The 15,934-nt window shown below is 45.1% G+C and overlaps 1 protein-coding gene across 1 annotated transcript in view; it reads right to left on the bottom strand.

The window, feature by feature from the left end:
* Nucleotides 1–428: 428 nt before the first annotated feature.
* The window catches only part of Me3 (malic enzyme 3), a 200,547-nt gene continuing 185,041 nt past the window's right edge, over nucleotides 429–15,934 (bottom strand). The window contains exons 8-14 of the mRNA XM_042688403.1: nucleotides 10,467–10,564; nucleotides 10,095–10,208; nucleotides 7,161–7,266; nucleotides 6,337–6,479; nucleotides 5,383–5,556; nucleotides 1,931–2,029; nucleotides 429–590 (exon numbers count right to left, since the gene is read on the bottom strand). Coding sequence (XP_042544337.1) covers nucleotides 429–590; nucleotides 1,931–2,029; nucleotides 5,383–5,556; nucleotides 6,337–6,479; nucleotides 7,161–7,266; nucleotides 10,095–10,208; nucleotides 10,467–10,564 — 896 coding nt within the window. The remainder of the gene's footprint in view (nucleotides 591–1,930; nucleotides 2,030–5,382; nucleotides 5,557–6,336; nucleotides 6,480–7,160; nucleotides 7,267–10,094; nucleotides 10,209–10,466; nucleotides 10,565–15,934) is intronic.

The following is a 15,934-nucleotide window of genomic DNA, read 5'->3' as shown; positions in this document are numbered from 1 at the left end:
GAGTCTCAGTGCAAGAACTACTCCTTGAGCCTTCTTTTGTATCTTACAGGAAACATCCTTCTTTGACCACCCTCCACCTTTATCTACATGGTTCTCATGGCCTTGAACCTTTTTCTGTTATGGCAAAAGGAGTTGTGTCCAATTACTCTCCGAGGCCTTGATGAGCTCTATAAAGGTGGGATCCTGAGAATTCTCTGTTTTCTGCAAGACCTAGACAGGAGCTAGAAATCAGGAAGGAACTAAGAAAAGGACCATAGGAAGGTAAACTGCCAGAGCCTTCAAGGACAAGTCCTCAACCACAGTAGGTACCAGCATCTCCCCTCCCACTAAAAATCTCAAATGGAAAAAAACAAAACAAAATGATGGCAACAAGGATGTCAGTTTTGGAACCCATTTATAGAGTGATGTTATAAGTTCCTGAAATGGCATTAGATAGTCTGAAAACTCATGGCTTCCTTGGGCCAAGTGTAGGTGTCCCCTCTAAAGGAGTCATAGTTGGAAGTGTAGACCAGGGATCTTAGAAAAGCCTCCTTGTCTGTGGGTTCCGGATAGTAGGAAGCCAGGTTGTGCTTGTATGCGTAGTCAAGGATCTAGGGGGAAAAAAAAAACAAACACAATCAGATTTGGTTGAGGAATTGAATCACCAGGAAAAACTGCCTAAAGGCCCTTATTTGAAAACCTAATGCAAGGATGGGGATTCACCCTAAAGAGCCAGCCATGTTCCTCCTCATGAACTGTGGGTAGGAAAATGCTAAACTTTTTGTTCTAGTCAGGCAACTTTGGCACAGAATAAATAGTGGGCCAGGGTCAAAAGGTCCAGTCTAAATTTTGGCCCATTTCCCATAGCCTGTGGGTTCCCAGTAGTAAGACATTATCCTAGCTGAGCTTCTATTTCCTTGTGTGTACAGCAGGTGTAATGATACATTTCTCTGGAATGGTGTGAGGCTAAATTTAATTAACAGGTAAAAGTAGCACATAATTAGAAATGAATTGCTTTCCCTCCTGAATGTGGATGGAAGTGAATTCACATGCTGGGTATTGTTTGGTGAGTGTGAGATTTGGTGTCAGGAGAGTATGAACTTGAATTTCTCCAGAAAGAAGGAACTGGACAGGGTAAAGACTTCTGATCTTTAGTCTGGTTTAAAGGCTCCTGCGCTGATTGACTTATGGGGAATGTGTGCTGTTGTACAATGCATTTTCTAAGATGATTTGAAAAAGTTATGGAAAAAAGATACATTAACAGACATAGCAGTATAATAGACCCTTATACGCCCTTTATCCAGCTTTAACCACTACCCCTTTGACCCAGAGTTGCACTCTGCTCAGATTCTTTGAAAAACCTATCGTTTCTGAATAGTTTCCTAGTCTGGAATAGATCATGAATTCAATTGTCTTAGGATCCAGCCAATCTGAGAAAAACAGGAAGAACGAGCATCTATTCTGGCCAGATAAGCACAGAATGTGGAGCTTTCTCACTGCTGTCTTTGAGCATCTTCAGAATTCTGGAAGAGAGGAACTGGCCTTTTTGGGAAAGGCTCCAGGGAAGGAAAGGACTGGGCCTCAAAACCCAAGCCCCCTTTTGGGATGCTATGCAAGCTAACCTTTCTTATCAATGGGTAACTCTGATTCATTTTTTTTAAAATTTCTACCCACTTTCCACTTCACAAGACTTCAGTGACTTTTCTGCTCCATGTCTGGGTAGGGAGGAGGCAGGATCAGGAACTTCCCCAGAACTGGTTTGGGTGGGTATTCAGGGTGGAGCTTGGGCTGCAGGCTCAAATTCGTTGCTCAGCCTCTGAGCCTCTGGGCTGCATGCCACAAAGCCAGATGAGCTCATAATGGCTTCACAGCACCATCTCCTGGCTCTTTTGGAGCCAGAAAGTGTCTGTGTCCCACCACCCTCTACTATGAGGAGAGCAGTGCTCCTTACTTTGGCAGCAATTCTTATAGAGACATCTCGAATGATGGTGAACGGTGGGTACAGTCTCCCCTGGGAAAGATGAAACTCAGAGACCTCCTCGGCAATGTGCTACAGACAGAGAAAGAACCAGGAGGAATCAGCTGTTTGTCCTTTCAGAACCCCAGCCCTTGAGCTGGAAGGTGGCTTAGTGGTAGAGTGCTTGTCTAGCATGCATGAAGCCCTGGGTTCCATTCCTCAGCTACACATACACAGAAAAGCTGGAAGTGGCACTGTGGCTCAAGTGGTAGAGTGCTGACCTTAAGCCTGGGACAGTGCCCAGGCCCTGAATTCAAGCCCCAGGACTGGCAAAAACAAAACACCCCCCACCCCTAGCCCCAACCCATTACCTAGAGATGCCTCACCCCTGCACAGGTGGTAAAACACTGTAGTTTCTACTGCTAACCATTACATAGTCTCAAAGAGAGTTGATACTTAGGCTGTTACTCACGCCTGTAATCCTAGCTACTCAGGAGGCTGAGATCTGAGGATCTGAGATCAAAGCCGGCCTGGGCAGGAAAGTCCATGAGACTCATCTCCAATTAACCATCAGAAATCCGGAAGTGGTGCTGTGGCTCAAGTGGTAGAGTGCTCACCTTGAGCTAAAGAGCTCAAGGACAGCACTCGCGTCCAGAATTCAAGCCCCATGACCAACAAAAAACCAAACCAAACAAACAAACAAAAACCCCAGGACACATCCTTTCTATACTGTGAGTCTGGCTGAGATTTAAAGTTGCATGAGACCTTCCAAATTCCAAAGAAAAATCACTAAGACCAAGGTAAATAAACTTGTGACCTACAAAGACTACAAAGTGTCCTCTTGGTTGATCTAGCGTTTTGCACAAAGATTGCTGGGTCTATCATTTTGTGGGCTTAGCCTCTTTTCACAGGCTTGGTACCATCCTGAGTGCCCATCAAAGCCTTAAGCACTGGTGCTTAGTCAGCCTTGCAAATCATTTTCTCCAATGTGGTGGTTGTGAATCTCCTCCCAATGGTGCTAAGAATATTTGTTGGTTTTGCCTCAGAGTTTACAGGCACTGGAAAAGCAAATCGCTCTCTCCTTTGCCTCCTTCTCATATTCCTATCTCACCTTTCTATTCATTCAAATGTTCACTGAGTTCTACAGTTCCACCTGTGCTAGGTGCTGAGACTCCATGGAGAAAAACTATAGTCTTTAGTGGGGAGCAGCAATCACTGGACAATTAATAAATAACAGTACCAATTATAATGAACTCATGCAATGAGAGGGGACATGAAAGCATATAAAAAGACAAGGCCTCATCTGCTGTGTAATGGAAAAAGTGGGATAGGCAGAGAGCTGATGAACTAATTATAAATCACTGGGTAGGGAGAAGGTATAGTACATGTAAATGCTTGAGGTATGAGAGAGGAGAGAGAGGGAGGACGGAGAGCTTGGACATGACATTGAAAATAATATTTAGTATGGCAATGAAGTGTCTTGCATAGAAACCAGGAGAGGTAGGAGAGTTATCCTGGAAGTTCAAGGAGTTGTACAAAGATATGAAATGAGGAGAGCCACAGCATGCTCCTACCCTTGCTTCTGACAGGTGCTTACTAAGTGGCTAAGGAGCAACTCCTGTGTCATTGATGGGCACTGTTCACAAAATGGAGCCAAAGGATCTCTTGGCACTGAGGGAGGGATGTGCAGATATGTTGTGGGGGTGACCTAAGAGGGGCTCAAACAACTATGTTTTTGCTTAATAGGGAAATCTGCTTTCAAAGTAATTTCAAATAGGACATAATTCTTTCCATGCTGGGATTTCAAACAACTCTACCCACAGCTACAAGAATCACCCATCACAACAAGGTGATAAGACTCATAGAATACTCAGACAAGGACAGAGGTCTGTCACCCAAAGTTGTAACTGGTGTGGGTAGGGTTGAGAAGTGGCTACTCCCCCCTCTAGGAGACATTTTTTACATGATCTGGCAGACTAATGCCAAGCCCAGCCACAGTAAGAACGAAGCTGGGGCATAAAGATGATTCCTTTGGGGCTGACAGAGAAGGATGTGGACAGGGCTGCACAGAAGCTATTCCTGTCTTGTTAGATTTAAGGCTTTCACCAGTACCATTGGGAGGAGGCCAGAAGTCACAGGAAAGCCTGTGGAGCTTGTTGAGTATAAATACATTCAATATTTGGATACAGCTTTGATTAGCTTATTTCATCAGAGGTATTTCTTTTTCTCCTCTCTTTCTCTCTCTCTTTCTCTCTCTCTTTCTTTCTTTTTTGTTGGTTGGGGGGCTTGAACTCTGGGCCTGGGTGCTGTTCCTCAGCTCTTCAGCTCAAGGCTAATGCTCTATCACTTAAGCCTCAGTGACACTTCTGGTTTTCTGAGTGTTTTATTGGAGATAAGAGTCTCACGGACTTTCCTGCCTGGGCTGGCTTTGAACCACAATCCTCAGATCTCAGCCTCCTGAGTAGCTAGGATTACAGCATCTGGTATTTCTATGCCTTGGTTTCTTCAGAGTGAGAATGTGCTTGGCACTTAGTGTTTGTAATTGTCACTCATAACTAATAATATGAATATGTTATTTTTCTTAATGAGTTCTTTCATTGCTTAAAAAAAAAAAACCAAATCAGCCAGGCACCAGTGGCTCACACCTGTAATCCTAGCTACTCAGGAGGCTGAGGAATATGGTTTGAAACCAGACCAGGCAGGCAAAGTCCATGAGACTGTATCTGCAATTAATCACATAAAAAGCCAGAAGTGGTGCTGTATCTCAAGTGTTAGCCTTGAGTAAAAGGAGCCCAGGGACAGTGTCCAGGCCCCGAGTTCAAGACCCAGGACTGGCAAAGAACAAACAAAACAAAACAGCAACTCTTTCTTCTAGTAAGGAACTTTTTCAAGTAAGGAATGCTTCTTTCCAGGAGCTTTTCCAGTATGATACCTAGACCAGAAACATCCTCAACACATCCAGAATAGTGCATGCACCCCAATTTGTTCCCCTATAGAAAGTATCCTAAAGGGGCTTACTGCCACCATGACTCCAGAGATGTGTTCAAGGTCACATGAAGAATCCATCACCCAGCATGGTCCATAGGTCCACACATTCAGGGGGCTGGTGGCATCTTCCCTGTCTATGCTTTTAGGTGGCATTGCTAGGAGCTGGAAAGCAGTGGGCTCATTACTAGCCCATCTCCTCACTCATTCTCTCCTTCCAATCCCCCATCCACTGACTATACCCCCTATCTTCTTAATAGTCCTTTGTGTGCTTGGAGCCAAGGCCAAGTCTCAAGGTAATCTGGAAATTCATGTGCTTTGGAGATCCATTGCCAAAGTTGCAGGCCCATGAGTAAAAGAGATAAGAGGAAAGGAATCTTTAGGGGCTACCAGTCTTGAGGACCTGGTGTGGACCCCAGGGCTCTATTAGAGAGCATTTGAGAGAGTGGTGACAGTGGTACCTCGGCTGTTAGGAGGAAGATCTCATCAGGGATGTGCCGGATCTTGCCAGCAATGACTCCCAGTGCCACCCCGGGGAACACGTAGGCATTGTTTCCTTGCCCAGGAGTGAATGTCTGGCCATTTTCCAGAGTCACACTGTCGAAAGGACTTCCACTTGCAAAGATCCCTCGACCCTGGAATCAAGAAGAAAAGCAGAGGTGGAGCTCCAAGATTAGTTTGGGGGCAGTCAAAGCAGTCCATTTTTACCTCCCAAATTTAAGGCCATTCTTCACTCTTTCTGGAATGCCCAGTATAGTTCTGAAGAACATGAAAGGTGCTCAAAGCACATTTATTTATTTACTTGGCCAGAAAGCTCAGTCCCCAATTCCTTTGGAGTTACCCAACAACCCCACTGAAAGGTGATGGAATTTGTGGGATCATTTTTTTTTTAACCTGTCACTTCCTGAGAAGGCCAATCCAGGACATGACAGATACTTCTCAAAGTCTTGGGGTTTTGGCAAGAGCTCTGTTTTTTGTCTTTTTGTTTTGTTTTTTTTGGGTCTGGTCGTGGGACCTGGGCGCTGTCCCTCAGCTCTTCAGCTCAAGGCTAGCACTCTACCACTTGAGCCACAGCGCCACTTCTGGCTTTTTTCTTTTTGCTTATGTGGGGCTGAGGAATCGAACCCAGGGCCTCGAGCATGCAAGGCAAGCGCTCTACCACTGAGCCACCTTCCCAGCCCCAAGAGCTCTATTCTTTAGGGGAAACCCTGAGCAGTGGGGAGAGCTTGGACTTTCAACTAAGACCTGTTCTTATGGACCAGTTCTCCTTATTAGCTCTGTGACCTTGGAAAACTTGTGTCACCTTTCCAAACCTTTCCATACCATGATGGACTATTTCTTGCCCCCTCAGCATGTGACTTGTCATTATTATTATGATGCCCTCTTAGCTGGGGGAAGGAGGGACTTCTGCTGACCTCTGTAAGCCGGTAGCACCTTTCAGCTGTGCACTCAGCCTTGCTGGTGGGGTTGCTCAGGGCAAAGATGACAGGGCGTTCATTGAAGGAGGCCATGTCCTTCAGAATCTGATCTGTGAAGGCTCCTGTGGCAGCAGCAACACCTACAGGGGAAAACAAATGGGGAGTGGGTTTGCCTACTCTGTTATAGACACCTCATTCCTCTCCTTGGTAGTAGTGGGAGAAGTCAGTGCACCATGAAAGAATGAGGAGTCATGGGAATTTCCCTATGACTCAAGTTTCTGCTTGAGCTGCCTAAGCCCTTGTATGGAGGAATCTGTCTGAGGGCACAGATCCCCTTCAGGCTCCTGATAGAGGCACCAGGAAGGCATTCCTGTTGCTTCCTTTGTACAAGGGGAGATAACACGATATCAACCCAGGATACTTCCTATGCCTTTCCTGTACATTGCAGACAAGGCCTCACCTAGGGCAGAGGAAGGCTTGTCTCTGCCTGATTAGCAGTCAGCCCCACAGTTTTCCACTGCCCTCTACCAATGTACATCATCAACCCAACTCTAGCTCATTCCTCTGTGAAATATAGAAATTACGCATGTGTGTATATATTAGATATTATATATGTAAACATTATATATATACACACACAGCTATAGATACAAACATAAACACAGAATGGACTTCATGAAAGTTTAGAGCCCAGAATGGGATGTGCCCTGGAGGTTAGAGATGTTTTTCCCAAGGGCGCTGGGTTCCCTGGATGAGCCCCAGCGTCCCTATTTGCAAGTGAAGAGGGCTGGCCAGCGGGTTGGGTTGCTTCCTCCTCCTACCTATAATGACGGTGGGCTTCACCAGCTTCACCACCTCCTCCAGAGAGTGCGTTTCCTGATGATCCTTGGCAAATACCTCTTTTCCATGGCCCATATTTCTCCTCCCCTGTTGGAAAGAAAGGTTCGTGAAGCAGCTGTGGTGACAAGGGCTTGCTGGCAGGGGCACTGATGCATCTGGGATTTCCAGGAGCACTGGCTCTAGGCTGAGCTTCCAGAAGCCTTGAGGGTCAAGTTTGTGATGTTATCACCCAGTAGTATGTAAGATAGAAACTAAATGTGTGTGTGTGTGTGTGTATGTGCACATATGAGGGGGTTTATAGCCAAACTACAGAAGGAGATCCTTAAATCTTGTGTGTGTGTATGTGTGTGTGTGTGTGTTCCAGTTCTGGATCTTAGACTCAGGGCCTGGGTGCTGTCCCTGAGCTTTTTGTGCTCAAGGCTAGTGCTCTATCCCTTGAGCCCCAGCCCTACTTCTGGCATTTGGTATTTCATTGGAGAGAGGTCTCACAGATTTTCCTGCCTAGGCTGGCTTTGAACTGAGATCCTTTCATCTCAGCCTCTTGAGCAGAGTAGCTAGTATCACAGGCACAAGCCACCCACACCTTGCAATCTTTTTTTTTTTTTTTCTTTTCTTTTTGGGCTGCTGGAGTCAGATAGAAAGGCTCTCAAGAAATGTCTTAGTCTCACCTCGTCCCTTGTTCCCAAGATATGCAGCACCTGAGCCCAGTTGAGACTTAAAGACTTGAGAATTCCAGGATCTGGGAGCTCATGGGAATGTATCTTACAAGAGTGTTTAGCCTTCTGGTAAGTCAGACAAAACTCCAGGACAGACTTGGAGTAGCCAGCTGTATCCAATCAGCTCCAGGTTCCTTGAATTTCTTCAGGATGTTCACAGGTCGGCTCACATGCGCAGGGACGTACCTACAAAGTTTCTACTAATTCCTCTGAGCCAGCTGGCCTCATGAGAACAAAAAGGAAGACACTAGCTTTGAGATCAACTTGAGTGAGCAAAATGATTTTGAAAAATGAGTCAGCAGAAAGAGTGGCAAGCCCTATTAGTCTATATGTGACGAGAAAGGTCATGCGTGGGGTGGGCAAAGAAACCTCCAAGCCTAAGTCTCCTCCAGGAGTAATCTGGCTCTTTATAAAAGGCTAGTTTCTTCTGAGAGTCTCTGCTATTCTTCGATGCATGACCCTGTGTGCTTTTATCTGCTATTTTTCTTTCTTTGGTGCTAATACTGGGGCTTCAAACCAGGGCCTTGGACTCTTTTTAGCTTTTTCACTCAAGGCTACTACTTTGCCACTTGAGCTACATCTCCACTTATAGCTTTTTCCAGTTAGGGATAATAGCCTTTCAGATTTGGCTGTCCAGACTGGCTTTGAACCTTGAACCTCCCCTGCTCAGTAAATGATATTTACTTATTTGCTGGCCCTGGGGGTTGAACTCAGGGCCTAGGTGTTGTTCAAGGCTAGTGCTCTACTTCTTGAGCCACAGCTCCACTTCCTGCCATTTTTGTTGTTGTTGTTGTTGTTGTTGCTCATAGGGCTTGAACTCTGGGCCTGGGCACTGTCCCTCAGCTCTTCAGCTCAAGGTGAGTACTCTACCACTTGAGCCACAGCACCATTTCTGGCTTTTTCTGTTTATGTGGTGGTGAGGAATCGAACTCAGGGCCTCATGCATGCAAGGCAAGCGCTCTACCACTGAGCCACCTTCCCAGCCCTCCTTCCATTTAAAAAAAAAGAAAAAGAAAAAAAAACAACAACCCACAAAACCCTCTCACTGCCATTCAGTGTTAATAGGACTGAGACATGAACACAGGAATTCTGAGTGAAGCCCTAACAGAAGGGGGGTGGCCAGCTGCATCCCTAACATGTTTTCATCAGATGCTGAGCTAGACCTCTCACTCCTTTGTACACTCACACCTCACTTGCTATGTTCCAGGTACTGACCGCAAAGCCCATCTGGCTAAGAAAACCAAAGGGCAGAACCAAAGAGAAGACATTAGTTTTGAGATCCACTTAGGTGGGCAAAATGATTTTGAAAAATGATCAAGCAGGAAGAGTGGCAAGCCCTATCAGACTACGTATGTGACTAGATTGTGTACTGAAAGGACGTGGGGTGGTGAAGACAGCTCCACGCTAAGCCTAGAAAAAGGGCAACTGCTCTACAGAGAGTCAGTGCAGTTTGGAGGGAGAGGGACTGGTGAGCACAAATACAGAAAATCAATTGAGACCTATGCTCCAAGAAAACTTGTGAAGGAGGCAAGTGACCTGTGATCTCAGGAGAGAAGAAGGGAATTGGGAAGGGGCTGAGGTTTGAGAAGGGGTATGTAGGAAAAGGAGAAAAACATTCAGGCAAAAAAAAAAACAAAACCCAAAATGTGAAAAGCTGTGGATGAGAGAGAGAGTACACACATTACTTTTGAAGAACTATAATATGGCTGAACGTTAACGCAAGACAGTGGTAGGAGCCGGGCACCGGTGGCTACTCAGGAGGCTGAGATCTGAGGATCGCGGTTCAAAGCCAGCCCAGGCAGGAAAGACTGTGAGACTCCTATCTCCAATAAACCTCTAGAAAACCGGAAGTGGCGCTGTAGCTCAAGTGGTAGAGCGCTCGCCTAGAGCTGAGGGACAGTGCCCAGGCCCAGAGTTCAAGCCCCATGACCGACAAAAAAAAAAAAAAAGACAGTGGTAGGAGAGAAAGCTGGAGGGAACATATGCCCATGGGCAGGCGCGCTCACGCGTGCGCGCGCGCGCGCGCGCACACACACACACACACACACACACACACACAGAACTTTTGAATTGGAGCCTAGGTCTTTGCCCTTGTTTAGCTCTCCATTCTGAGCACTAGGCTCTGAGAGAACTCTTTCCAGTCCAGGGGCTGGGAACTCCAAATATCAGAAAACCTGCAGGTTCCCAGAAAGACAATACCTTGATGATCAACCCATCAGCATCCATCATCCAGATCTTCTTTACAGCCTCTGGCTTAGACACACCTTCCTTTTCTAGTGCCATGATAAGGAGATGGGTGATGCCCATGGCGGCCTGGGAGGGACCACAAAAAGAGTGTTTAGTCACAGGATAAAAGGTGCTTGGAATACATCAGATTCTCCTCTTGTCTCTGCTAGCCCAACAACTCCCAGGAGAGCCAATTAAGTCCTTATATTGAGAAACCCAAATATTGAGGCTCAGGCAACCGAGACCATCACAATACTTGTATTACTTCCTCTTAGCAGAAGCCTAGAACATTACCCCCATTGTATCCTACGGGAACACCAGTAGAGATTCCCAGATGGTGCTTACCTCGCCTGCACCTAGGAAAACAAATACTTGATCAGAAAGCTTTTTCTTGGTGATTCGAAGAGCAGCCAGGATTCCAGCCACAGCAACAGAGGCTGTACCTGCAAGAGTGGACTGTGATCAGCCTCCCGCCATGGGCCCTCATCCCCCACCAGAAGACCTTTTTTTTTTTTTTGTCAGTCATGGGCATGAACTCTGAGCCTGGGCGCTATCCCTCAGCTCTTCAGCTTAAGGCTAGTGCTCGACCACTTGAGCTATAGCACCACTTCCGGCTTTTTCTGCTTATGTGGTGCTGAGGAATTGAACCCAGGACTTCAGGCATGCAAGGCAAGCACTCTACCACTGAGCCACCTTCCTAGCCCCACCAGAAGACCTTTGGAAGAATTCCCAACCCCTATGACCTGTGTGGGAGGAAACAACTTTCTTTAGCTCTTAAAGAAGTCAAACCTGAAATCAGGCAGGTTTTGTTTTGTTTTATTTATTTTTTTTTTGCCAGTCCTGGGACTTGAACTCAGGGCCTGGGCACTGTCCCCAAGCTTCTTTTGCTCAAGGCTAGCATTCTACCACTTCAGCCACAGCACCACTTGTGTCCTTTTCTGTTTATATGGTACTGAGGAATCGAACCCAGGGCTTCATGCATGTTAGGCAAGCACTCTATGACTAAGCCATATTCCCAGCCCAAATCAGGCAGCTTTTTAGAGCCATAATTTATGCCTTCTTTTTGTAGATTCCTATGGAAGAACAGACCTGATTTTTACTTATTGCTCTCAGAGGGGAGCAGCCAATTAGGTGCTGCTTCTGCCATCATTCATACATAAAGCAATGGGATAAATACATGTACATGGAGACCACAAAGAAGCCACAAAGAATGATTCACTAAAAAGATAATTAGATATATTTAAAATGGAGAACACACAGAGAGAGGCCTACTAAAGATTCAGGGCCTTCAAAAATGAAGGCTTGGGTCACTCTGTTGGGTAAAAACCCCGGCCAGCTGGGATCCTGTCTAAGGACAAGAAAACTTGGAATCAGAGACTGAGGAAGAAATTTATAAATGTCAGCTCTGGCCTCAGGACTGGTTAAAGGGACAAGGAATGTGGCAGCCATGTCTATCCCTTCCTTGACTGTTTTGTGACTATGTAATGGAATGCATTAGCTGATTTATTCTCCCTTCTCTTATTTTTACATCTCCCTTCCTTTATTACTCATCTTAGTTGTGTTGGAGGTAATTCTTTAGTCTTTGAGCAGTAGAATTTTCAAGTGTAACTGTGATTATTTATGACTTTATGACTATTTGCACAAATTAAAAAGATGATGTTTTCTAGAGTGAGTAAGGGAGCAATGAAAAATAAATGTCTCAGTATGCTTTTCATTTTAAAAAGCCATAGTTATGTCCTAAGTCATTTACAACAGTGCTGTCATGACAAGTTTAATAAAGGGCTAGTGGGCGAGTAACTTACGTTGTAGTCATTCAAGATGAATGGAAAGGATGAAAGTGGTGACATTGATTAAGGTACATTGTACTTGTAAATTGACTTTGTACAACTACTTAAAGACAGTAAAAATTAATTTAAGAATCATAAACAAAAATGATCATAACGAAGATTTTGTAACATCATGGTTCAGAGGGCTTTCTAAAAGCCTTATATGTTTTAATATGAAGGTATTTATTATTTAATCCTCACAGTTATCCTCCTTTTACACAGTAAAGAAATGAGGTACACAGCAGATCATGCAATATAAAGAAGTTTGAATGCAGAGAATCCGATACTAAGGTCTATGAACTTTGCTACATTGAGCCGCAAAGAACAGAACCATACAAAGTCTGTAGAAGGAAGTACAAGATGCTAATCATTGCTGGGCAAGTATGTAAGTGAATTTTAAAACTGTCTTTCCATCTTCACCCTTCCCTGTATCAATAGTATTATTCATGTTTCCTTGAATATGCCACCTATTTTGATTGTGTTTTTCTTACTCTTTACAAAACTAATTTATTCCTTAAGACTCAGCCAAATGCCTTCTGCTTCCATGAGGCATAATCAGTTTCTTCTTATCCCTTATCTACTTTAAAAAATCATATCTGAATACAACTAGACTACAACATAGCTGGGCACCAGTGTCTCATGCCTGTAATCTTAGCTACTCAGGAGGCTGAGATCTGAGGATCTCAGTTCCAGGCCAATTGGGAAGAAAAATCTGAGAGACTCTTATCTCCAATTAACCACGAAAAAGAAAATAAAAACCAGAAGCGAAGCTTTGGATCAAGTGGTAGATCAATAGCCTTGAGAAAAAATACTCAGGGTAAGCACTCAGGCCCTGAGTTCAAGCCCCAGTACTGACACAAATAACACCAACAATAAACCAAACCAAATCAACAAAAGTACTAGATTACACCATTGCCTGCATCAGCACTTTACTACACTCAAAACAAACTCTGAACTGACATCTTCAGAAACCACTGAAATCACTTAAAGCCACCTGGCGCTGGTGGCTCACACCGTAATCCTAGCTACTTGGGAGGCTGAGATGTGAAAATCAAGGTTTAAAATGAGCTCTGTCAGAACAAATCTGAGAGACTTATTTATAATTAACCAGCAAAAAGCCTGAAGTAGAGGAGTGGCTGAAAAGAGGCCCTGAGTTCCCATAGAGTTGACAAGGGAAATCCCATTGTCTTAGCCTCTCTCCATGTCCCAAGTCTTTGTGCATTATTTTCCCACCGGTATGGTGGCTCTTCTCCACTTCCATCTCCTGAAGAACTACTTTATCCCCATTAAAAGCTGCTTTCATTTTTGGTTCAATTGAGTCAGAGTCTGTATTTCTCTGTTTGATTTTTTTGCCCAGCATGATGTCAGCGAGTTAGCAGTTCCCTGTCATTTGGATACAGATTTCTGCTCAATAAGATCCCTGAACTCAGGGCCTGGGCATTGTCCCTGAGCCTCTTTGCTCAAGGTTAGTGCTCTAGCACTTGAGGCACAGCACTACTTCCGGTTTTTTTCTGTGGCACCGAGGAATGGAACCCAGAGCTTCATGCATGCCAGGCAAGCACTCTACCACTAAACCACACCCAAAAGATCCCATTTCATGGTAGCCTTTTGCATCCTCAAAGGAGGCACTTTTTCACCACCAGATGGCGCTAAAGATATTCTGTCAGAGACATTCCCCAAACAACATTCCTTGAATTATTTATCCTTTTTGGGTGTCAAGTATCTTTGGAAGTTAGAATCTGAGGGAGGGCCAAATAACTCGGACTTTTCTGCAGAATCTCAGTGCTAGAAGAGGGCTGGAGATCATGATAGATGAGGATACTGAGCTAGAGAGAGAGTTTGGCCTGGCCTGGTCAGTCACCCAGTGGAAAGCAAAGCAGAGGGATCTGGGGTGTAACTTCTATCCATTCAGCATCTGCAGTCCACACAGCCTTTCCTGATTGGAGGTGGAGGACACTGAAGAGTAATGGTGGTTTCTCTGGGGTGGGAGGGAGAGATGTGAGGGGAGAGAGGTAAAGAAGAAGGGGAGAAAAGAGAATTTAGGCAGCTCAGCTGTGGAAGGGGTGGGGTGGGAGACACAAAACACTGGGAAATCTGACAGGAAGGAGTGACACATTTCAGTGAAACAACACAAGAGCAGCTACCACTGGTTGCTCGTACTGTGATTGTGACTTTGTACTCTGTACCAGCTGCTTAATCTCCACCATCACCTGTGTGTTGTAAGCACTATGTGGTCCCACACTGTAATTCTCTCTCTCTCTCTCTCTGAAGAAGGTTCTGAGGCTCAAAGGCAACAGCAGCAATCAGGAGCAAACCTGGGAATGTTCTCACTACCAAGGGTACAAACCCTCTGCCTCAGGTTCACATGCTTTGTCATTTCTGCTGAACCATGGATGGACTTTCTCCTCCTAGTTAAAGCCATGGAGCCCATCCATCATTTTCGTCTTCTCAGGGAATTGGTCCTGTAATTTTCTTCTCTGTTTCTTGAATTGTCAATGTCTTCCTCTCTACTAGATTTTTTTCCCCTTCAATATACAAACATGTTTTAAAGCATCTAGCTTTAAAACACTCTCTTAGCTGGGTGCCAGCGGCTCATGCCTGTAATCCTGGCTACTCAGGAGGCTAAGATCTGAGTTTGAAGCCAGCCCAGGCAGAAAAGTCCACAAGGCCCTTTTCTTTAATTAACCAGCAAAAAATTGGAAGTAGAGGTGTGGCTCAAGTGGTAGAGTGCCAGTCTTGAGCCAAAAAGACAAGAGTACAAGGCGCTGAGTTCAAGCCCTAGCACTGGCACAAACAAAATCCCCCACATTTACCCCTACCTCATTCCCTGCATTGACCTTCTGTTGGTCTCATCTTATTTCTTACTCTTCTAGAGAGCCAGTCTCTTCTAAAGAGTTGAATATACTCACTATCTCTGTTTTCTTCTCAGTCTCTGCGAAACTCAGTCCATATGAATGGGTGCCACCTCTTGTCAAGACCACCAAAAACTTCCACCCTGCCAAATTCAGTAGTTGGTTCTCAGCTTTTCCTTTTCCTCGATTTCTCAGTATTTGATGTTTCTCCTTCATTTCTTTAGGAAGATCTTTCTGAACTTCTGAAATCCCATACTCACTGGCTACTTCAATGGCTTCTTCATCTCCTTTCCCTCCCCCCCCCCCACCTCTTTCTCATATCTTAATTGAGACAGTGTCTCACCATGTCGCTCATACTGGCATGGAACTCTTGATCCTCCTGCCTCAGTCTCCTCAGCTCTGGAAGTACAAAGGTATAAGAACAGAGCTCAACAAGGAAGACAGGGGTTCCTACGCCCTGAATGATAAAGTTCAAGAAGTGAAGCTATCATCGCCATCTTTGCAGAGGCTCATGGGCTATGGGCCTAGAATTTAAAAATGAAAAGAAAGGCGGTTGCTAAGTTTTTGGAGGTGACCATCTCAACAATTCCAGGGGTCCAGGAATATGTGGGCACATGGATGTGCCCATAAATGCTCTGGCCAATGTGCAGTATGGCTGGTTGTTCCCAATCTTGATGAAAGAAAAAATACATTTTCTTTTTCATAGGGAACATTCTCTAATGACATTTCCTGAAAACTGAAAACTTGAGGTTGTAGGATCAGAAATAACACAAAAGGACAAGCTGAGAGCTTAGTAGAGTTTCCATGATTAACTACGGGTTCCTGGAGGAAAAGGAAGCAATCCATTGCCCAATTAAGAAAGGTCAGAGCCGGGCTGGGAAGTTGGCTCAGTGGTAGAACGCTTGCCTTGCATACATGAGACCCTGGGTTTGATTCCTCAGCACCACATAAACAGAAAAAAGAAAGCTGGAAGTGGCGCTGTGGCTCAAGTGGTAGAGTGCTAGCCTTGAGCTGAAGAGCTGAGGGACAGCGTCCAGGCCCAGAGTTCAGGCCCCATTACCGGACCAAAAAAAAAAAAAAAGAAAGGTCAGAGCCGCTGTCAGTGGGAAGGGCTGGGATCTGGGGGGCTCAGGCT

This window comes from Dipodomys spectabilis, unplaced genomic scaffold, assembly GCF_019054845.1.
Source record: "Dipodomys spectabilis isolate Male_0828 unplaced genomic scaffold, ASM1905484v1 ptg000003l, whole genome shotgun sequence".
In the NCBI taxonomy this organism is placed as follows: Eukaryota; Metazoa; Chordata; class Mammalia; order Rodentia; family Heteromyidae; genus Dipodomys; species Dipodomys spectabilis.
The sequence above is the reverse complement of the archived record's forward strand: the minus strand, read 5'-3'. Positions and strand labels throughout refer to the sequence as shown.